The 22,938-nt window shown below is 44.3% G+C and overlaps 2 protein-coding genes across 5 annotated transcripts in view; one reads left to right on the forward strand and one right to left on the reverse strand.

The window, feature by feature from the left end:
- LOC306822718 (V-set domain containing T-cell activation inhibitor 1-like) overlaps positions 1–18,802 on the forward strand; it is a 217,145-nt gene extending 198,343 nt beyond the window's left edge. For all 4 annotated transcript variants that reach the window (XM_079341898.1, XM_079341896.1, XM_079341899.1 and 1 more), the window contains 2 exons: positions 17,956–18,051; positions 18,190–18,802. In XM_079341898.1, the coding sequence (XP_079198024.1) occupies positions 17,956–18,051; positions 18,190–18,287 (194 nt within the window). In that variant the 3' untranslated portion in view covers positions 18,288–18,802. The remainder of the gene's footprint in view (positions 1–17,955; positions 18,052–18,189) is intronic.
- Positions 587–12,365, reverse strand: LOC306823029 (cartilage matrix protein-like; the record flags this gene model as incomplete). The annotated part of the gene is made up of 11 exons (XM_079342394.1): positions 11,736–12,365; positions 10,435–10,593; positions 9,955–10,186; positions 9,046–9,221; positions 7,732–7,890; positions 7,239–7,470; positions 2,976–3,254; positions 1,624–1,711; positions 1,485–1,542; positions 1,272–1,324; positions 587–728 (listed from the first exon to the last, which is right to left on the reverse strand). Exons 1-11 carry the CDS (start codon positions 11,820–11,822, stop codon positions 587–589), a joined length of 1,665 nt encoding a protein of 554 aa, XP_079198520.1. The 5' UTR covers positions 11,823–12,365.
- Positions 18,803–22,938: the final 4,136 nt, after the last annotated feature.

The following is a 22,938-nucleotide window of genomic DNA, read 5'->3' on the forward strand; positions in this document are numbered from 1 at the left end:
AAAGGATTTGTTTTTAGAGTGCACATCCCCCCGTCCTTCACATCCTCCAGTTTATCAGCTTCAAACTGCTCATGCTCACCTACAAAGCCCTCGATCACCTGGCTCCTCCCCCCTCCCTGTCTGAGCTCCTCCCCCTCCCTGTCTGAGCTCCTCCCCCTACCTGTCTGAGCTCCTCCCCCTCCCTGTCTGAGCTCCTCCCCCTACCTGTGTGAGCTCCTCCCCCTCCCTGTGTGAGCTCCTCCCCCCTACCTGTGTGAGCTCCTCCCCCTCCCTGTGTGAGCTCCTCCCCCTCCCTGTGTGAGCTCCTCCCCCCTACCTGTCTGAGCTCCTCCCCCTCCCTGTGTGAGCTCCTCCCCCTCCCTGTCTGAGCTCCTCCCCCCTCCCCGTCTGAGCTCCTCCCCCTTCCCTGTCTGAGCTCCTCCCCCTCAGATCTGCAGATACAAACCTTCTGTCCCCCCCTGCAGGACAAACTACCTGGTTCAAATCATACAGACATCAGTTCATCAGCATAAACAGCAATACAACATGTGGAACCGACCAATAAAAGGCCAACTGGGCATCAATGGAGCTGGAGACGACGCAAAGACTAAGGTGGCGAGCGCTCAGCGACGGGCGGCGAGCGCTCAGCGACGGGCGGCGAACGCTCAGTGACGGGTGGCGAGCGCTCAGCGATGGGCCTCGAGCGCTCAGCGATGGGCGGCGAGCGCTCAGCAACGGGCGGCGGTCTCCTTGGTGTGTCAGGGTTTTAAGAAAAGAAAAAGTACGAAGTCATCAAACAGAACTATGACATATAGAAACAGTATTTACTAATCGAGAACAGATCATCTGATGGTCACATGGTCTAAATATAGAGAGGATTAAAGATTACAGACACTAGATGGCAGTAGAGCTCCGCCTTCAAAAATAATCTTTGTATTAACAGCAGAATCAGCTGATTGAGTCACTCTGGATCTCATCAGGATTTAAAGCTCAAATGAATTCTTCACTTGAGTTATGAATAAACATGTTAGTTTGGAGCGATGTGAGATCTGATGTGACCATCCTCAGACATCAGCATGGGGCCTCTCTCCTCTCCTCTCCCCTCCTCTCCTCTCTCCTCGCCTCCTCTCCTCTCCCCTTGCCTCCTCTCCTCTCTCCTCGCCTCCTCTCCTCTCTGGATCAGATTTGAGGTTCAGCTGCATCTAGAAAATCACATCAAACTGAAGTTGTAACTGTGACTCTGAAAGTGAAGTGTGTTTGTTTGTTTCAGTGCAGGAGGCTCCAACCTTCACAGCTGTCCTCTCCTCGTCTCCTCGGCCGACAAGTTCTCATACAGGACGTCGAACTGAGGGGAGAAGATTTGATCAGAAATAGATTTCATCAGTGATGGACAGAAAGTCAGTCAGAGCTCTCTCTCTCTCTCTCTGTCTCTCTCTCTCTCTCTCTTTCTGTCTCTCTCTCTCTCTGTCTCTCTCTCTCTCTGTCTCTCTCTCTCTCTCTCTCACCTCGATCATCTCTGCAGGTTCGTCTGGTTCAGTGGTGGAGTTCACACTTTTCTTCCACCTGGGTTCAATCAGAAAACAATAAATCCACATAGAACAAGATGGCGGTCATAAAGAACAGAATGAATGTTGATGGTTTGACCTCGTCCACAGAGCCAGGACGAGATGAGGACTCAACAAGAGGAGCAGCAGAGTCCACCTGAGGATGGTTTTTACTGAGTCTGAGATCCCTAAGAATGAAAGAGAGATATGTGAGACACTTCAGAGGAAGGATGAGACTGAAACATCACTTTTCCTTTCTGTGATCCTCTCTGTTCATCATTCAGTCTGACACCATGGACGAGACAAGGATTACACTGTTTTCACTCCTCTACATCACGTCAGGATGACTGCTCCTCTAATCTTCCTGTTCACACCTTACAGACAGGAGGGGGCGGGGCCTCCTCAGGCAAGACACGAGTCCTCTATATGACACTCTGATGAGAATCTGTGTGTTTCTATCAATGCTGCGTGTAGTTGAACAGAATCTGAATAATAACTAAAGAGTGGAGAACAGGAACAGTCGATGGTGGTGAATAAAGGTCAGCACCCCCTCCCACTGGCTCCAGGTGAATTCTCCTGATTAGATCCTTTTTGTGCTGTCTCAGGCTAACTTTGAGTCAAGCTAACGACAGGCTGAGAGCCGGAGCTGAGGCCACGCCCACCTGCCAATCAGCTCAGCTACACGCCTTATTGTGATTAACTCTGATCCTTCATCCAATCAAAACTGATGAGTCATCAAAACATTCCCCCCCTGTATAGTGTGTGTGGATGGAGACATGAGCTAATCACACCTATTTGGTTTTTTGAAACCCTGAGGTGACCAAATATTGGAGTAATCCCAGGATGAGTCTGCAGAGGGTGCTAAACTGCTTGTTTTGCAAATCACGCCATAGTTCCCGATAAGAAACAAAGGACTTCACCAGATGGCTTCAAGCCTCTACGTTAGCCAGTGAACCCTCTTACATAGACTCTCTTCTCCCAGCTCTGGAGAACAGCCCCCCCCCCCAGCAGCCCTGCCAGAGAGCTGACCAATCAGGAGAGAGTGGGCACATGGGAAGGAGGGTGGTCTTAAAGAGACAGCAGCTGAAACTAACCGTTTCAGGCAATGTGGCAGATGAGAATGAGAGATTTTAGTGATCTCAACCTCAGACATTTGATGACAAGTTTTAAGAGGTTAAGGGTCAGAAGGGCATCGTCATTATTTCTTTTTCAAATATCATGTTGAAGGGTTTTTTTATTACAAAAATCTGAAAGCTTGAAGTCTAAGAGTTTAAACACTCAACACAACATTAAAAATGGGCCCCTCTTCCTGGGCTCATCGTCAACTCTCGCTCACACCCCCTGCAGGACCCTGAGATTAAGATCCCTTATTCCAAATCTTAAAGATTATCTTCCAGAGAAAATTATTATGAAAGCAAAAAAATCTAATAGAAATACATTTCAGAATCTCACCACTGATGTGAACGTAGGTGTCAGCCTTAGTCTGCTGTTTGATCTCGTCCTGTGTGACCACACAGCTGTAGGTGTCGGTCTTGGTCACAGTCATGTTGACAATGATGTCGTAGCTGCCTCCTCTTTCTGTGATCTGTACTTCTGTAGCATGAAGGATGTTTCCAGAACTGTCCCTCCACTCCACTTTAGGTTCAGGAGAAAATCCTTTAGCGACACACTGCAGCACGACCTGGTCCATCGTTTCTTTGAGTATTATCACAGTCAGCTCTGAAGCTGCTCCTGTGGACACAGAGGGGAAATGGACATTAAGTTAAAGACAAACAAGTCTGACAAAGGACGATGGCATTGAATGTTCCTGTAGCATAATGTTGAATTCTTGTCTTGTGTTCTGGACACAGGACTCGGGCTTGTGTTCAACTTTTAAAGCCTGCAGGAAGTTATTTCTGAGGGAAAAATACAACGATAAATTTATAACCAAATTTTACTCTATAAAATCAAACATGATGATGCAATGATTCACTCAACTCCCGATAAGATTCATGATACTGGGTTCAGGTTATGATTCTTTTATGATTAATTTTACCAAATGAGACAGAAGAAAAATTATGACTAAAAAAGATTCCTTTCATTTATTCAGGAAAACACCAATGCACCTCGTAATTTATTTGGCTCTTGCACTCGTTTGGGCAAGCGGGGTTACAAACCTGCTTGTTAGTGTGGTTTGGCATCGCAGCTGCCCTGGTAATGCCTGCCTGTTACAACCAACTACCTGACGCTCGAGAGGAGATAGAGCATTCGCAGTTGCAGCCCCCACTCTGTGGAACTCCTTACCCTTGACTGTGCGCACTGCCAACAGCCTCTCAACTTTTAAAACACAGCTAAAAACACAGCTGTTTGCCTTGGCTTTTGGCAGTGTAGGAGTCAATTTTATTGGGTTCTGTTGTTGTGCTGATGGTTCTTGCCGTTCGGGGGGGGGGGGGGTGGGTTAGTGTCCATTGGGTCTCTGTAACTAACTCTGTCTTTATTGTAAAGCAGTTGGCCACTCGCTGATTTAAATGTGCTTTATAAATAAAACTGACATTGACGCTCACAATATTACAGGCATTCATTTTTCAGACGACCGATGTGAATCTTGACAACTTTGAATTGATTTTTGACTGCCTCACGATAAACCTTTTTCATTTGACCGCATACTAGCTCCTGCAAAACAACAACATATTGGTGCCCCGTGTGAGGCCCTTAATAAACCAGCTTTGTTGCAATGTTTACACCCAGTCAGGGCTCGAGACAAACGGCGTTCCGTCAGACGATAAAAAAATTGTTTGGGACGAACCGAAATTTCCCCCGGCACCCCTCCGGGACGAAAGGCATTTGTCGTTCCTTAACTACTGTTACTAAGTAAAGGAGATACCAAACCACCAGCTGACTGCAGCTCAGCGCATCTCCTCGCGCTTTATAGTATGTATCTATTTTAGTTACTGTGCGATCACTGTGAGACAATGTCCCGCACAGGCGTACGGTTAGCTGGTTTAGCCGCGGAGCAGTGCTAAAATGCGTCCTCGAATTACTCACGGAGAAAGCACAGAATCATGGCGCATATAAAAGTCAGTGACTGAGTTAGATCCTGATAATAAGGACACGTAGAAGAACAGACTGCCACGCTCATAATGAAAGTCGTTAAACTGAGTTTACTTAGTTAAAACACGTGAACTTCCACACGGAACAGACTGCAGTGATCAACGCTCAGGGAGAAGCGCACGTCTGGAAACATTTGATCATGTTTTCATGCCTGGTACTAAAATATGTGAAGATGATCAGAGACACTCAGTGTGTTTGTAACAACATGTGAGCAGGTTTAATCTGTAATGAACCTTAACGAGTGTAAACTGTGCTGTGTGCTGACGCTAACACATCTAAAGTCTCTCTCTCTCTCTACTGTACTCTGTTAAAGCCCTGTTCTTATTGCTGTTCAAGTTACAGAAACCATGTCATGGTTTCTGTAACTTGAACAGCAATAAGAACAAAGTGAGTAATCGCAAAAACATTTAAATACAAAAGATAATTATTGATGTTTTCTTCTGTAATGTGGTGCATTTCATTATTTCCATGTGCCAACAGGCAGTTTGTACTGACAGATTTTTTGTTTTCAATCTTTTTTTTTAACCATTTTCTCTTTAGTGAATGCTAAAAATTCCCACTTCTCTATAATCCACAGGACAAAATAAGCTTTTCACCTCCAAAATATATTTCATTTAAATAACCAATACACCCAACGTGCATGTCAATGATCAATTTACCTGATATAAATGTGTTTTTACTACATTATAAAATGCAAGGCTTTATCACATAATTAAGCTTATACTAATAATTAGAGACGATAAGCAACATTTTGATTTTGGGACAGTTCAAATTTAGTTTGGGACGGTTGAAATAGTTTTTTGGGACGGTGTCGAGAAAAGTTAGTCTGGAGCCCAGCAACCAGTAATCCACATTTTTAATCCTTAATGGGATTATTCTGAGGAACATCCTCTTTTCTTTTGCAAAGAAATTTTTTTATGCAAAGCAAACTTCAAGTTGTGTATTAATTGTGTTGATAAGTGAGTAGTTTAATTTTTTTGTGTGCTCCTTGTTGTTTGAGACAATTTGTTAGCCAATTGTTTCAGAGCCAGCTGAGTAAGGGGCACATTTTTTTCCCAAACCTTAGAAGACTTGCTTGGCTTCCAGGATAGACTGCAGTGATCAGTTTGGAAATTTAGATCAGACATGCCTCTCATTGATTTAGCTTGGTTTAGCATAGCAGCTTTGCTAACGGGGCACTATGGAGAACAGAGGAGAGTAGACGTGTTTCGTCACTGCACCGAGATAATGTGAGCTAAATTTGCTTCATAAACTTGTGAATTTGTGATATTATTTAGGGAACACTACAACAAACCTATTTTAACCCTTCAGCTGCACATTTCAGTCTTTGAAATGAACACAATGTCAAACAGTCGCTCCAAACAAGAGTCTGTGAAAGTAGGCCGCAAAGCGCCCCATGCTCCGAGCTGTCCCTATTAACTACAGAGGAGGCTAGCACTGCTAGCACTCTTGATGGACTCTTTCAAAAATTATATTTTTGGAAAAATTGATGCCCTATCAACAAGCTTGCGCTTTTAAATATCTTCAGTCAGGCAAGAAGTGAAACATGCCATCGAATCACTACAGCGCATGGTGGAGGCTCATGAGGTGACGGTAAAGGAACTTGAGTGCACAGCTACGGAACAGAGTACCCAAATAGATGAGTTGGAAGCTACCATTAACATGCTAACAGGGCAAGTGCAACGTCTTGACAACAGGTGTACAGATTTGGAGGGCAGGTCCTGTGTTAGGTGTGCCGAAGGGTCTAGATGGACCGTGCGCCACTGATTTTTTTTCACCCAGTTACTCCAGGACGTGCTTGGATTACAGAAGAAGCTCCTACTTGAGTGTGCCCACTGGATTCTGCAAGAGAGACCCAAGGGGGAAGACTCACTGCAGCACGTCATTGCGAGAGTGCACTTTTATGTACGTTCCCTGATCCTGCAGCAGCCAGCGGAGGCTATCCCCCTTCTTTATATAGCCAAGAGGATCTCCATATTTACGGATTATTCAAGAAACTTTATTTATCCCCGTGGGGCATTGTACGTCCTCAGTAGCCAAGAAATGGGCCGCATTCGGCTCAACTAAACGGGACTTAAACTTCTATTCAGGTGTGAAGTTTGGTCTCCTCTACCCTGCAACTCTCAAAATCAACTACTACTACTGACTTTGTGAACAAAAATTACAAACATGGCAAAGGGCCAGGGGCGGGGCAGGCTTGAGCCGGCTTGTGTCTATAACCACCTGCTCAGGGCTTCCCCCCATACCCACCAACAAAGTTCTTATCCCCCACCAGGTCACGGTGTACGATGACCAACTTGGCGGATGAAGACATACTTTGCTCACAGTAAATCCTTAGGAACATAGGACTGTGGGTAAAAGCCAACACTAGGTTCACCCTCGTTTTACAAACCAGAGCAGTAAAATCCAGTCAGAGGACAGGGTCTCTGCAGACTCCAGCACACGTGTGGAGACCCAGACGAGACAAATGGAGCAGCTTTACTTTAAGAGAAGTCTGTATTTTATTTTGAAGTACAAAATTCACAAAAATCCAGCTTTAGTTGAAAGTTATTTTTGCCGTGCATCGAAGAAAAGAAGCCAAATGTTCGCTTGTTTTTAAACACAGAGACGTGTTTCCTGCCTTACCGCAGAGCTTGTCCTGGAACTGAAGTCCAAACTGGTGAATGAGGTCAAAGGACTTCACCAGGAAGGCGTGGTTTTCTACTGGCGGGGATGCCATGGCCTTCAGTGATGCCATGTTAGCTCTGGCCACACCCACAGCAAAGATCTTGATGCCTTCCCCTCTGGCCTCACCCGCCACCTCGTCCACAGGGTCCTGAGGATGTCCATCGGTCACGATCACAAGTACGTTTGGAACCTGAGGTGGAGAAAAGGTCTGAGTCAGAGAGATGGTCACAATGAAAAATATCACATTTGTAATTATTTTCTTATATACAGTCAGTCGTGTTGACATCATAGGATTATTGAACCTCTTTGCACTTGGACTTTAATCTGGGATGTATTTTCATTTTCTCCCAGACTGACCTCCATGCTGATCATATAGGACACGTGGTCTTTATTAGTCTGAGAAAAAAACGCTTCAAACCGTCGACCTGAGCAGGTGGTTGGTTCTGTTTACCTTCGGCCGGTCTCCCTCCTCGTCAGTGAACACCAAGTTCATGACGTATTCGATGGCGAGTCCGGTCATGGTGCCCCCTCCGAGCTGCTTGATCTGATTGATGCCTTTGACCATGGAGTCCAGGGTGGCGTGAGTCTTCAGAGAGAACTCAGTGCGGACCTGCAAACGACCAGACAGAGATAGAGAGAGAGAGAGAGAGAGAGAGGGGAAAGAAGGAAAAATATGAGTCTGTTAAGCACATCACAGTGGAGGAAACAAGGTTCTTCTGTAAAGACAAAATCAACATAAACAAATAAGTGAAACTTAGATTTAAAAAAAGAAAAAAATTGTTTGATGTTTTCTGCAGGTGAGGGTCATACATGATGTGAATGTTTCATTCTACATGCTAATTTGAAAAAAAGATTTGTGCATCAACTAAAGCGAAGATCATTGGACTGATTTCACTAAGGCTCGACGATCTGATGCTTCCAAAGATAATCTCAGCAGATGTTCCTGTGGTGTCAGGCGTGTTCAGATTTGAACCTCCACGATCTGCTCAGAAGACAATCTGGGTTTACTTAATATCAAACATGTTCAATATTTACCATCAGAAAGCCTGTTGTGTGGGGAGAACACAGAGGACGGCCGAGCACTCACTCTGGGCAGTGTCATGTAGAACGCAACAATAGCCAATAGGGAAGCAAGCTGACTGAAGCAGGAAGCACAACTAACATCACCATGGCGACGACGGAACACGAAGCGTCAAGTTAGATGGACGTCAGAAAGTGAGAACCAACTTGTTGATGGAAACAACACAAGTGTTTCTACAACATGTCTGTAAAACAAACAGCTAACAGTTAGCCATTTGTTAGATCACGTTTGATGGCGTGAGACGATGTGTTCTTATTCTAAATCAGATAGTGTGTGGCATGCTGAGTCAAATGTCCTGCTGCTGTCACACACTATAAAAGCTGACCTGTTCAATCAGTCATAATTTGTTGTTCTGTGTGGGCTCTCCCCATGTTTACTTAGCTTTAGTTTACCATAATGTTAGCATGCTAACTTTGTCTAATCCGCTCCCATCACAAGAAGCATTCTTCAGAGGATGATGGGAGTGTCTACTTTTGCAATTATGCAGTTATATCATTGGAACTATGATGAAAAGTTTTGGATGGCACTAGAAAACGATCCATGAATCATCCTGAAGGAAACATGAATATCTAAAGAACTTTGAGGTCAGCTAAATGTTTTAATAGAGAGATGCTGTTGGTGTTGCTCACAGGGTAATCATTCAAGAATAAAAGTGGAGATCTAAAAGCTGTGCTCCTTCAGTACCTGGTTGGAGAACTGAACCACGCCCACTCTGGTGGCATTGAGTCCGATGTCCAGGGTGGTGAGCATGTTGATGATGAATATCCTCATGTTCTCAAAGTCCTGAGGTCCAACACTACCAGAGCCATCGATGAGGAAGACCAGATCCACCGGACCAGACTTACACTTCTGCTCAGGAACTGTGACGTGAAAAACCAAACAACGTTAGACCTGAAAAAGATATTTCCACCTAAAATTATACACACAGCTCATTTACATATTTAAAGTTACACCATACCCATAAAAACCGGCCGATGGAACAGATGCCCCAAAGAGAACATGGGACACTTTAAAATCGTGCAAAAGAAAACTGTCCAGCTCTTAACAGTCCCTAGAGAAGTCAACGTTTAAGGGGGCGGAGCAGGAAGCCATATCGGCTTCACTTAACAGGAGCAGGTCAAAGGGCCAGGGGCGGAGCAGGCTTTGAGGTGGCAGCATGGGGGCGCCCTCGCCCTGGGGGCTGGGCCAGCTGAAGCGGTCTGCCAACATCTAAATGAGCAGGCCTGAGTCTTTAGCCACCCGCTCACATCTTGCCCCCATATCCACCAACAAAGTTCTTATCCGCCACCAGGACACGGTGTACGATGACCAACATAGGACTGTGGGTAAAAGCCAACACAAGGTTCACCCTCGTTTTACAAACCAGAGCGGTAAAATCCAGTCAGAGGACAGGGTCTCTGCAGACTCCAGCACACAAGTGCAGAGACTCAGACGGGACAAATGGAGCAGCTTTACTTTAGGAGAAGTCTGTATTTTGTTTTGAAGAACAAAATTCACAAAAATCCAGCTTTAGTTGAAAGTTGTTTTTGGCCTGCATTTAAGAAAAAAAGCCAAATGTTCGCTTGTTTTTAAACACAGAGACGTGTTTCTTACCGCAGAGCTTGTCCTGGAACTGAGGTCCAAACTGGTGAATGAGGTCAAATGAGTCCACAAAGAAGGCGTGGTCCTCTACTGGTGGGGACGCCATGGCCTTCAGTGATGCCATGTTAGCTCCGGCCACACCCACAGCGAAGATCTTGATGCCTTTCCCTCTGGCCTCAGCCGCCACCTCGTCCACGGAGTCCTGAGATTGTCCATCGGTCACGATCACAAGTACGTTAGGAACCTGAGGTGGAGAAAAGGTTCGAGTCAGAGAGAACACGATCACATTTGTAATTCTTTTCTTATATACAGTCAGTCGTGTTGACATCATAGGATTATTGAACCTCTTTGCACTTGGACTCTAATCTGGGATGTATTTTAATTTTCTCCCAGACTGACCTCCATGCTGATCATATAGGACTTGTGGTCTTTATTAGTCTGAGAAAAACCGCTTCAAGCTGTCGACCTGAGCAGGTGGTTGGTTCTGTTTACCTTCGGCCGGTCTCCCTCCTCGGCAATGAACGCGGTGTTCATGACGTGTTTGATGGCGAGTCCGGTCATGGTGCCCCCTCTGAGCTGCATAATCTGATTGATGCCTTTGACCATGGAGTCCAGGGTGGCATGAGTCTTCAGAGAGAACTCAGTGCGGACCTGCAAACGACCAGACAGAGAGAGAGAAGAAAGAAGGAAAAATATGAGTCTGTTAAGCACATCACAGTGGAGGAAACAAGGTTCTTCTGTAAAGACAAAATCGACATAAACAAATGAGTGAAACATAGATTTAAAAAAAAGAAAACATTTGTTTGATGTTTTCTGCAGGTGAGGGTCATACATGAGGTGAATCTTTCATTCTACATGCTAATTTGAAAAAAAGATTTATGCATCAACTAAAGCGAAGATCATTGGACTGATTTCACTAAGGCTCGACTATCTGATGCTTCCAAAGATAATCTCAGCAGATGTTCCTGTGGTGTGAGGCGTGTTCAGAGTTGAACCTCCACGATCTGCTCAGAAGACAATCTGGGTTTACTTAATATCAAACATGTTCAATATTTACCATTAGAAATCCTGTTGTGTGGGGAGAACACAGAGGACAGCCGAGCACTCACTCTGGGCATTGTCATGTAGAACGCAACAATAGCCAATAGGGAAGCAAGCTGACTGAAGCAGGAAGCACAAATAACATCACCATGGCGACGATGGAACGCGAAGCGTCAAGTTAGATGGACGTCAGAAAGTGAGAAACAACTTGTTGATGGAAACAGCACGAGTGTTTCTACAACATGTCTGTAAAACAAACATCAATCAGGTAACAGCTAGCCATTTGTTATGTCACGTTTGACGGCGTGAGACGATGTGTTCTTATTCTAAATCAGATAGTGTGTGGCATGCTGAGTCAAATGTCCTGCTGCTGTCACACACTATCCGAACTGAACTGTTCAATCTGTCATAATTTGTTGTTCTGTGTGGGCTCTCCCCATGTTTACTTAGCTTTAGTTTACCATAATGTTAGCATGCTAACTTTGTCTAATCAGCTCCCATCACAAGAAGCATTCTTCAGAGGATGATGGGAGTGTCTACTTATGCAATCATGCGGTTGTATAATAGGAAGTATGATGAAAAGTTTTGGATGGCGCTAGATAACAATCCATGAATCATCCTGAAGGAAACATGAATATCTAAAGAACTTTGAGGTCAGCTAAATGTTTTAATAGAGAGATGCTGTTGGTGTTGATCACAATGGTTCATTCAAGAATAAAAGTGGAGATCTAAAAGCTGTGCTCCTTCAGTACCTGGCTGGAGAACTGAACCACGCCCACTCTGGTGGCATTGAGTCCGATGTCCAGGGTGGTGAGCATGTTGATGATGAATATCCTCATGTTCTCAAAGTCCTGAGATCTAACACTACCAGAGCCATCGATGAGGAAGACCAGATCCACCGGACCAGACTTACACTTCTGCTCAGGAGCTGAGACGTGAAAAACCAAACAACGTTAGACCTGAAAAAGATATTTTCAACAAAAATTATACACACAGCTCATTTACATATTTAAAGCTACAGACACAGAAACAGCCTGTTCTGAGCAGGGCTGAAATAGAGGGGTTTATAGACATGATCAAATACAGGATCAGAGTGGATTTACAACAACACACTTCACACACATGATGAAGAGGAGGAGGATGTGAAACCTTAAGGCTTTATTCAGACTGCCGCTGCAATCAGATTTTTCCCCAAATCAGATCAGAATCCAATCTAACTGCCTGACTGTTCACATTATAAATTGCCAGTGATCAGATCCACTTTGCCTGTCTGTATTGACATGATCTGATCCACATTGATTTCTATGGTAACAGATTACGCGCAGCAGATACAAAATAATACAAATAAATCAAATAAGGACGGACAGTTCCATGTACAAGTAATAAATGGTAGATTTTCACCACTGATGTAAACGTAGGATTAGCCTGTTACTAATCCCATTCATACAACGCATTTGTTGGTTCTCTAATATCAGAGTTGTGCCCCCTCAGTTTATTAACTCAATGTTACAACGTTGTTGATTTATATTAAGAACTAAATAAAGTTAATAATTAATGATACAACATTTATAACCACATTTTACTCTGTAAAACCAAACATAAATGTTGACCAAAAGGGATATTACGATTCAATCAACTCCCGACACAATGTTCACAATACGATCCTTTTAAGTTTAATTTCACAAAAAGAAACATTTTGACTAACAAAGGTTTCTTACATTTTTTCAGGAAAACACCAATGAACCTCATAATCTCTTTGGCTCGTGAAATCGTTTTAGCAAGCAGGGCTACAAACCCGCTTGTTAGTATGGTTTGGCTTTGCAGCTGTCATGGTAACGCCTGCCTGTCACAACCAACTTCCTGACACTCACAATATTACTGGGATTTGTTTTTCAGACTACCGATGTGAATCTTGACACATTTGAATCGATTTTTGAGTGCCTCACAATTAATCTTTTCCATTTGACCGCATATTAGCTCCTGCAAAACCCCAACACATTGGTGCCCCGTGTGAGGCCCTTAATAAACCAGCTTTGCTGCAGTGTTCTCCTGGAACTCACAGTACTGTGGGAGGACCATATCGAGGAGGCCAAGGAGAGAAAGAGGGAAAAATACACTGAGCTCGTGGAGTGTTGCATCTAGTGGATGTATGTTGTAAATGTGTGTGTGCCTGTGTGTGTGTGTGTGTGTGTGTGTGGGCAGCTGATTGCACAAGATGATCAACTTGTCCATCATGTGTTCGATTGGAACAGACACATTTATGCACTTCTTCACTTTAAGCTGTGTACCGTGCATCTGCACTTCCTGTTTGATGTTTGGGCCATGTGTTATTTAGTCTATGTGAGTCTCCCTGCAACCAGATTTAACTCCAGGTCCAAATAAAGTCACCTGATCCACTTTTCACACAGGTGAGCTTCAGTGTGCAGGAATCCCTCCCACACTTCCTCTTTTTCGTCCCAAAGTGAGTGAAAGTGTAGATGTGAAGTACCTGACACAGAGAGGAGGACGAGGACGATGAAGAGACTGGCTGCTCGGATCAAACTCATGGCTGCTCCTCTCCTCTCTCGCTGGGACTTTACGGACGATCAAACATGTTAGCAGGTGGAATAATAATAATAAGAAGACAGCAGCACTCAAACATTAGCAGACTCTACTTACATGTGAAGAAGAGTATGGTCTGAAAGAAGACTCTGCAGGCAGTGAGCCGATGACACAAATCAGAGTGTTTGTAATATCTACACTTCCTTCTACACTTCCTTCCTCTTTACATGATCAACATATTTGATAAGGCACTGGGTATGACTTGTTCTGGTGAAGAGTCCTCGCAATATATGCAGTATTAAATGTGTTATTGTATGTCAGAATCACAGATACAATAATTAATTATTATTCATATAATTTGTCTTTAAATGACACCAACACGGGGCATTTTTAAACTTGATGATATAATATAAAAGTTATATTTCTTCATGAAGTACGAAAACCAGAAAAATAATGAAAACAAGATATTTCCGTCTTGAATTTCCCTCGGGATCAATAAAGTATCTATCTATCTGTCTATCTGTCTGTCTGTCTGTCTGTCTGTCTGTCTGTCTGTCTGTCTGTCTGTCTGTCTGTCTGTCTGTCTGTCTGTCTGTCTGTCTGTCTGTCTGTCTGTCTGTCTGTCTGTCTGTCTGTCTGTCTATCTATCTATCTATCTATCTATCTATCTATCTATCTATCTAGCCATCTAGCATCTATATCTCATTTATTGATGCATCTGTCAATCATACACTTGAACATATATGATGTAATAATGTTGTTATGCTTCATGTCAGAAAGCCTCGGTCACTCTGAGCTACAGTCAGACACCACACACATCTCTGTGTCCTTCTTTCAAACTCTGAATAAGACTGATCCTGTGTTCAGGGGCGGGTCCAGACTCCTTTGACCGGGGGGGGGGGGGCAACTGGTGCTGGTGGCACAGTGGCAGTGTGTGTGTGTCCATGCATCGAGGCTATAGTCCTCACACAGGCAGGTTCCCTCTCTCTCTCCCTGGTTTCTGACTGTATCCACTGTCCAATCCAATAAAGGCTAAAAATAAATCTTAAAAAGAAGAACCAGCAGCTTGGCTTCATTCTCACTGTTGCACCAACATCCTGTTGTGAAACGACTTCCAGGTATCAACATGAAGAGTCTGGTTTCCTGAGAATCAGCAGAAGTGGGCCAACACATTCCTGACTGATACACAGGAAATGTCAAAGGTGGCTGTTGGAGGGTTGAGCTGCTGGAGTCATATCCTTTGTCATATCTTTCATTTTGATTGACTGCACAGAGTCCTGATAGAACAATCTTTGGGATGAATCAGAGTCAGGCCTTCTGGTCCAACATCAGTGTTTGACCTCACTCATGTTCTTCTGGATGCTCAAGAATTCCCATAAACACTCCTAAACCTGGTGGACAGCGTTCCCAGAAGAGCTGAAGCTGTTGTAGCTGCAAACACGCATGCACGCCACCTCTAGCGTCTCTACAGACTGTCTGCACGCCACCTCTAGCGTCTCTACAGACTGTCTGCACGCCACCTCTACCGTCTCTACAGACTGTAGTCAAACGGGGTTGGCGGCGCTCTGACAGTGAAGTCAGTGATGGATCAGCTCTGACGTCTCGTCACTTTATCTCCAGTGTTTCCTGTTTAACGACTCGGTTCAACAACTTTAGTTTGGAGAGAAGAAGTCAAAGAAGGTGACGACGAGATTTCACTCCAAAAGTGGAGTCAAGATTTAAAGATGTGTCCGAACGTCTTCTCTGTGTCCGAGCTTCTTCATGATGGGAGTCAGAAGTTTTTAGTCAAAGTGAAACTGAGTCCAACTGTCCAAAGATTCACAGAGTTTATCTCCTTTTCTTTATTCCAACCTTTAAACATTCAGTAAGTCTCAAACAGCCTGTTTACCTTTACAATGCTTTCACTGTTTACAACATGTTTTTCCTTCTTCTGTTTCCAGGAGCAGAGAATCAGATCCGTGGATGCATTGATGGGTGAGGAGGGAGACCTTATACTCAATTCTGTGTTTGATGGGGAGCCAGTGAAGGGATTTGAGGATGGGGGTGATGTGTTGGTGTTTCTGCACCCTCATCAGGATCCTGGCAGTCCTGTTTTGGATGCTCTTGCCAGGGATCCCAACAGAGTGTTGGAAGGAGAGCAGATATTTCCAGCATGAAAGCTGAGTTGGGTTTTGGGGGCCGCTCGATGAGAAGCACAGTCATGGGATGAGTTTACATTTAAATGCAAGACAGTGGCAGGAGGAAGTTGGAGGTAGTAGGATGGGGGACGAGTCCAGGTCCTGTGGGTGGATGATAGCGAGGCCACCACCACGGCCAGTGCTGCAGGCTGCCTCTAAGTAACTGTAGCCAGGGGGACAGGCTTCATTTAGGGCAGAGTCAACCTCTGGCTGCTGCCAACTTCCTGTCACACACATGAAGTCCACTTTTCTTTCTCTCATGTCTCTTCAGTCAGCCTGGATTTATTCTTGATGGATTGAGTGTTGAGGAGTCTGTGGGCTAAATCTCTGTAGAGGTCTCAGGGCAGTCAAATCCAGTCCGCTCAGGCTGGAGTCCACTCCACCAAATGTGTCCAGCCCAGAGTGCGGAGGTCTCTCCTTGTTGTACCGTACTATCCATCAAGAACATTACGTTCCCAGAATGCAGGCCTGCTCGTGGTGCCTATAGTCTCTAAAAGTACTATGGGAGGTAGAGCCTTTAGTTATCAGGCACCGCTCCTTTGGAATCGTCTACCAGTCGGGGTCCGGGAGGCAGACACACTAGGTACTTTTAAGAATAGACTTAAAACTTTTCTTTTTGATAAATCTTATAGTTAGGGCTGGCTTAGGACCAGCTCATAGTTATGCTGCTATAGGCTTAGACTACCGGGGGAACTGGCACCAGGATCTCTTATCTCTCTCTCCCTCTTTCTCTCCCAGCTTTCTCACCTTATAGTAATAAGATATGTCTATAGTGACAAGCAGTAGCTTGTCACTATCTTTGTATTCTAACCTCTCCTTTTGAGCTCTCTTAGGTTCCTTGAGCTCTCTTAGGTTCCTTGGGACTGTTGGTGAGGATGGCCTGCCCAAACAACCCCCCCCCCCCCCCTCCCCCTGAGGATGGCCTGCCCAGACCCCCCCCAACCTATCCCATCCTATTCTTCTTTCTGCATCTTGTCCCATCTCCCCATCCCATTTTCAAGCCCAGCACAGTTTAGCAGATGGCTGTTCCGTCATGGGCCCGGGTCTGCTGAAGATTTCTGCCTGTTAAAAGGAAGTTTTTTCTTGCCACGCTATGACGGATTAAGCTGGGCTCTTGTAATATAGCCATCAGTAAGGTCCTTTACCTGCTTTTTGTAAACATAACAATGAGCATGGTCTTGTTACCTGCTCTTTTGTTAATGTTAACAGACAAACAGTAAGGTCCTTTACCTGCTTTTGTAAAGTGTCTTGAGATAACGCCTGTTATGAATTGACGCTATATAAATAAAGATTGATTGATTGATTGATTGATTGATTGTCCGGGCTGGAGTGTGGAGGTCTGGCTGCATTTCCTGTGCAGATGTTTGCTGGAGAAACGGCGTTCCCATGACGTGTCAGGCGTGCGACGGATGACCATAGAGACGGGATGTTTGCAGCAGAGCGGCTGTGAGGTTTATGGAGGGTTAATTTTCAAAGGGGGCTCGGCCTCCACGTGGACTCACACTTTGATATGTGTGGTGAACATGATGAGGCCTTTCTCTCTCTCTCTCTCTCTCTCTCTCTCTCTCTCTCTCTCTCTCACTGTGGAGGAATAGAGAGAGAGAGACTGCTACACAGGAAACGCAGCGCAGCAGTTTGGGGGTTTGGTGCCTTGCTCAAGGGTCTGAGCTGTTAAAGCGGTGCAGAAAGGTGGGGGGTGATGTCATAGTGATGTCATGGAGCTGACACAGACAGGCTCTTACGGGAGATCCAGTCCTCAGGTAAAGTCTGGCTTCACTCTGATCCTGGTCTGATCAGGTCCCAGAGAGAGTCCTGGAGGATCCACATGTGCTGCTCTCTTCTCTGCATCACAAACTCAACTCACTTTAAAGCACATTTGAACTTGAACACAGACTTTCCATGAAAACAGACTGTGTGTCCACTAGAGGGCGCTGTCAGCATGCTGTCACACACACACACACACACACACACACACACACACACACACACACACACACACACACACACACACACAGGTGAAGCTTGTTGATCCTTTAAGGAGCTAAAGTGTCACTTTCAGTGGTCTCTGAGAAGACTTTAAAAAGTCTCCCTAAATGATCCTTCCAGAATAAAAACCCTCTGAGACAGCTCCAACTCCTGATTTCAAAGTCCTGCAGGTCAAAGTGTCAAATAAACGTCAAGTCCTTTAAAGCATCATCGAGCTGGAAACAGACAAACTGCACTCTCAACCGTTCACACACTTTCTCTCTTTCAGGATCATCGACTGGATCGATCGTTGCTGCTGCTGCTGTCCCGGGAAGTCTTTTGGTTGGTGTTCTCGTTGCCACAGGTCGCATCAGTTGTCGTAGAGGTGAGTTAAAGAACATAAAGTCTACCTGTGTGTCTCTCTGTCAGAGTGGTGTCAGTAGTTGTCTGTCCTCAGTGCTCTTCACTCTGTTTTCTCCTCTCAGTCTGATCACTCCTGATTTGTAGTTTCTTCTTCCTGCAGACGAGGAGAAAGGTGAACCAATCAGAGAGCGCGCTGAATCCGACCTTCTAGCTGAGTGTAGTCAGGTAGACTCACGTGCTGTTCCTTCAAACCTCTGACTCTGTCTCTCCAAACTTCTTGAAGCTAATCTGCCTCCATCCCAACATGAAGAAGATTTCATCTGTTTGAAGACCATGTTAGGGGGATCGGTGGATCAGTGGTTCATCTGCCCATCCAGTGTACAGAGGCTGTACTCCTCCATGCGGGCAGTCTGGGTTCAAATCCGACCTGTGTCTCCTGCATGTTTAACGTTTAAAGGGACACTTCAGCTGTGTATCATTAGAAACATGGTCGTGAGTCCGGCCCTCATTTTGACCTGAGACGAGAAAAATGTTTTTCTATGCTTGAAAGTTTGTGATGCAAAAAGTGTCATATTGCATCACCGCTGAGTTAAAGCACATGGTCACTGGTTCAGATCCCAGACTCTCCTGTCCACCATGTTAAAGTGCCCTTGAGCAACACTGAACCCTGCATGAAGAAGTGCTTTCTAACTGCTGGAATCCAAAACAAAGTGCTTGAAGCTGTGAAAGGTTCAGACTAACCAACATGAATAAAAGCTGCTGACTGAAGAGAAGTGAGTGAATGTTTTGCAGCTGAAGTCAAATCTAATGTTTTCTTTAGTGTTCCTGATATTGATCATGATGTGTCTCCTTTTGATGATGTCATCAGTTTATCCGTCACAGTGAGCTCAAACAAATCCAACAGTGATGCTCCCGAGTGTTCACCTTCATCTGTGTGTTTAATGTGAAGAGAGGACGGCTGATAGAGGGAGACGAGCCACACATTCAAACCTGCAGCACTGACATGTTGTTTTGTTTGTCCTCATGTTTTAGTTGTTGACGAGCCACAGACAGTTTTCCACATGCTGAGAAATCAAAGTGTCCTCTGTTTGAGGACTGTTGATTCAGACTGCTTCACTTTGATCCAGGTGTAAACTGGACTCTGTTTCCTGTTGTTGACTTCATCAGCGTTCATGTCTGTTGACGCTGTACACTGATGCTGATGATCTTCACTCACAGCTTCTTCATTTCTCTACAAACGTTTGAATCAAAGATGAAACGTGTCAAAGTGTGTCTTCTGACTGTCCAACACTGAAGGACACAAAGCAGCTTCACTTCTGTCCTCTGACTTGATCTGATAACAAGAGGAAACTTTACACACTGAATCATGTGACCAGTGTGAAGAAATAGGACACGCTGAAGGCTTTCATGTAAATGTTAGGAAGGCTTCTTATTTATTGGCTGTCTATCACCATGGGCCTCAGGTCAGCATGTATGAACTTCACTTCTGCTTTATTTCTTCACATTCAAGTCAAAGGCTCATAAAGGAGGAAACAGAGCTAAACACACATGGGAGAGTTCAAAGGTCAGTGTGAAGGTGAAGAGGAGCGAGTGCACTCTTTAAATGAGCACACTTTATTAACTCACTTTAATCATATTATTTATTTATATTCATAATTAATGTTCATTTTCTTTTTAAAGCCGAGGAAGAGGAGTGACTCCTGTTCCAGAGAGGGAGTCTGTAAACCTAACCTGGCTCTCATTTAGAATTGTTTCATACACACAAAACAGAACCTGAAACTGGTGGACTCTTTACATTTCCCACGCAAACTTTATGTTCAACTGTTCAGCACACTCTGACCCAGGCGTACGCACATTTAGGGGCAAAGAGGGCAAAAAAACCGACCAATCAGAGGGGAAGGAGAAACCAGGAAGTGACCTGAGGCAGATGAAGAGGAGAAGTGAGATATAAATGGGGAATAGCGCCATCTGCTGGTGCACAAACAACAATACGGGTTGTTCCCTCCACCTCCCTTTAGCAACAGTGCAATGCTGCCATCTGCTGTTGAAAAGGTGGAATGACATTAAGAGGGTTTCTCTGGATTTTTCACATATTTGGAGTTCAAGATCAAGTAATGAAAAAGATTAAAACTATTGATCTTTTAATGAACAGATGACTTTGTTCATGTTTTTTTTGTTTTATTTCCCTTTATTTATCGACAGTATGATCTGAAAACGTTTTTCAAATGACTGAAGCAGTTTTTTTAAAGCCTGATCAGGAGGACTCCCAGAGGATCCAAAAACCCTCCACAACAACTCCACCGTCACGCTCCATACTCTTCTTCTAAACTGCACGAGGCTTTAACATGTTTGTTTTTAATGTGTGATTTAACAGTGAGGTCTTTTACTGTGTGAAGCTGTCGGATAAAGCTGGATCTGTAAAGTGTGATCTGATGTTATTTCATTCAAACCATCTTTTGTGTGTCAGTGATTGTCCTGACTGTCGACCTAATCTGTCCTAAGACTTGTGTATATAGGACTCTAATAAAGAGATGAACACAATACATGCAGAAAGTGATAAATACAGAAAAGGATGAGGAATTTGTTTGTAGAGAAAGTTCAGTCAGGAAGACGATATTTTGCATGTTTTATTGTTTGTTCTCATTCTTTCCTGTATGACAGCAGCTGTTGAAGCCATGACTTTGATTTATGTTCCTTCAATGATTTCAGTCTATAACCATCAGGACTGACTCTGTAACCTCTGAGGAGAATCTAGAGTTCATTTCCTGACACATGAAGCACATGGTCTGTGTTGGATCAGCAGCAGCTGAAGATCAGAGAAGATGTGATGAAGCCTGGATTACATTCATGAAGTCATCCTGCATTAAAGCTGCAGAGAGGAAACGTCACAGCTCCAAGGATGTGGAATGAACATGCTCCTCAGCTCGCTCCAATGTCCAGGCACTCTGTGTCTTTAATCTAAAATCCAACAGCATTACCTTCAAATGCAACGGCTTCCTTGAGGTGAACCTCTGAAGTCTGGCTGGTTTGAACTTGTCTTTGGGACAGAGGGAGCAGTGGACCTGACTGCAGCATGTCGTGCAGCGTTCCACTGCAGGCTTTCCACCTCACTGAATGATCCAATGATGCATCTAAAGAGGATATAAAATGCTTTCTGTTACATGAACTTCAATTCAAATGAATGTATACAGCCTGCAGACGTACATTGTCTTTCCTTACAGGTCAAATGGACACTTGCAGCAGGTAGTGTACATGAGGCCTTACGTATGTAGAAGAAGAAATAATGACTATGACACTACGGGTTCAAGTCCGGCATTCAAAAACATAGTGAAGTGAAAGTGAAAGAAGACACTTGAGTCATTTAGTATGTTATGTTAGAAAGAGCATTGACTAGTATCAACAATAAAAGTATTGATGGTGCAGAAGCCTGCTGTTTCTCTGTCATTTCACTTCCTATTCCTTTTGTTTATATGCTTTAGTACACAACAGAGGTGGACAAATACACATTTCAATTGTGCCATAAAGTCCTGACACCTTGTGATCCCACTTGTGCACTTCAACAGGTGACATCATGAATGAGCTGGTCGACCTCTGGGAAAACATCATGGTGTGCTGCTGCATCGTGTCGGTAGCTTGGCTGTCTCACATATCACGTTTGTGAGTTCAGAAAGAAACGTTTGCAACAACAGAGTTTACAACAATGTTTTATAACGCTGCAAACACATACATGCTAACAGTGACTTTACCTTATGCACTCAAAAGTTACTAATCACTGACAACTTCAAGTGTTGATACTAACCGCTTTGGTGAAAGTGAACGTTGATTTAAAAGGACAACCCAAACCGACATCATGTCACATCCGGTAATCTGCATCATTAATGACTCCTGTATTGATGAAGAACACAAGAAAGCATGGATTTACTTTCTGTTGAGAAGCAACATCAGTAACTCACCGCTGCATATGTCGACTCGCTGCTCTTCGTCCAATCAAAAAGCAGGTGAAAACGTCCTTTCAAGTTGTCCCTTCCTCGTGGTATTTTGCGCTTCATATCAGTTAACACAGCTCTGAGGGAGAAACTGTGCAGACATGTGGCTCTTTGTTACATAACACAATCCAGCTGTGTTTCAGAGCAGGCTGTGTGCGGCCAGGAGAAATACAGACCAATAAACAATCAGCTGTTTAAACACAGCCGGGATTTTTAATGCTGCTGTCTTACGGGACCAATCAACAGACTGCAGTGTTTAGCTCCACCTTTAACCCCGGCTGTAGTGTCGATGGACACGCCTCTCTCTCTCTCTCTCTCTCTCTCTCTCTCTCTCTCTCTCTCTCTCTCTCTCTCTCTCTCTCTCTCGCTCTCTCTCTTTCTCTCTCTCTCTCTCTCTCTCTCTCTCTCTCTGTCTCTCTCTTTCTCTCTCTCTCTCTCTCTCTCTCTCTCTCTCTCTCTTTACTGTACCCTTTAAAACGAGTTTAATTCTTTCAAAAAAAAAAAGATTTGATTGAATCTTTCTTGAACCAATCAAGGAATCGATGTGGAGTGATGGATCGTTGAACTCCGAGGTCTCCTCATTACAGAAAAGACGGCACTTTTCATCTGATTTAAAGCCAGATACTGCTTCCTGACAGTGACTCCGCCCACTGACACATCTCCTGCACACCCTCTGTAAAGTAGTGCTCTCAGTGGTTCAATTCAGCTTTCAATAACTTTATGTCTTTCAAGCAGCAGGAACTGAGCCATCGACTGGAGGAGTTTGATATCAGCATGTTAAACATTCAAACTTCTCCCTGTGAAGACGGAAGAAGAAGAAGAGAAATCTCAGTCCTCACAGCTTCATGAAAACCAAACTGAAGAGAGCAGAGACACACATCATATAAAAACAGAAGCTGATGGAGAGGACTGTGGAGGAGCAG

This window comes from Symphodus melops (genome assembly GCF_947650265.1).
Source record: "Symphodus melops genome assembly, chromosome: 4".
Taxonomy (NCBI): domain Eukaryota; kingdom Metazoa; phylum Chordata; class Actinopteri; order Labriformes; family Labridae; genus Symphodus; species Symphodus melops.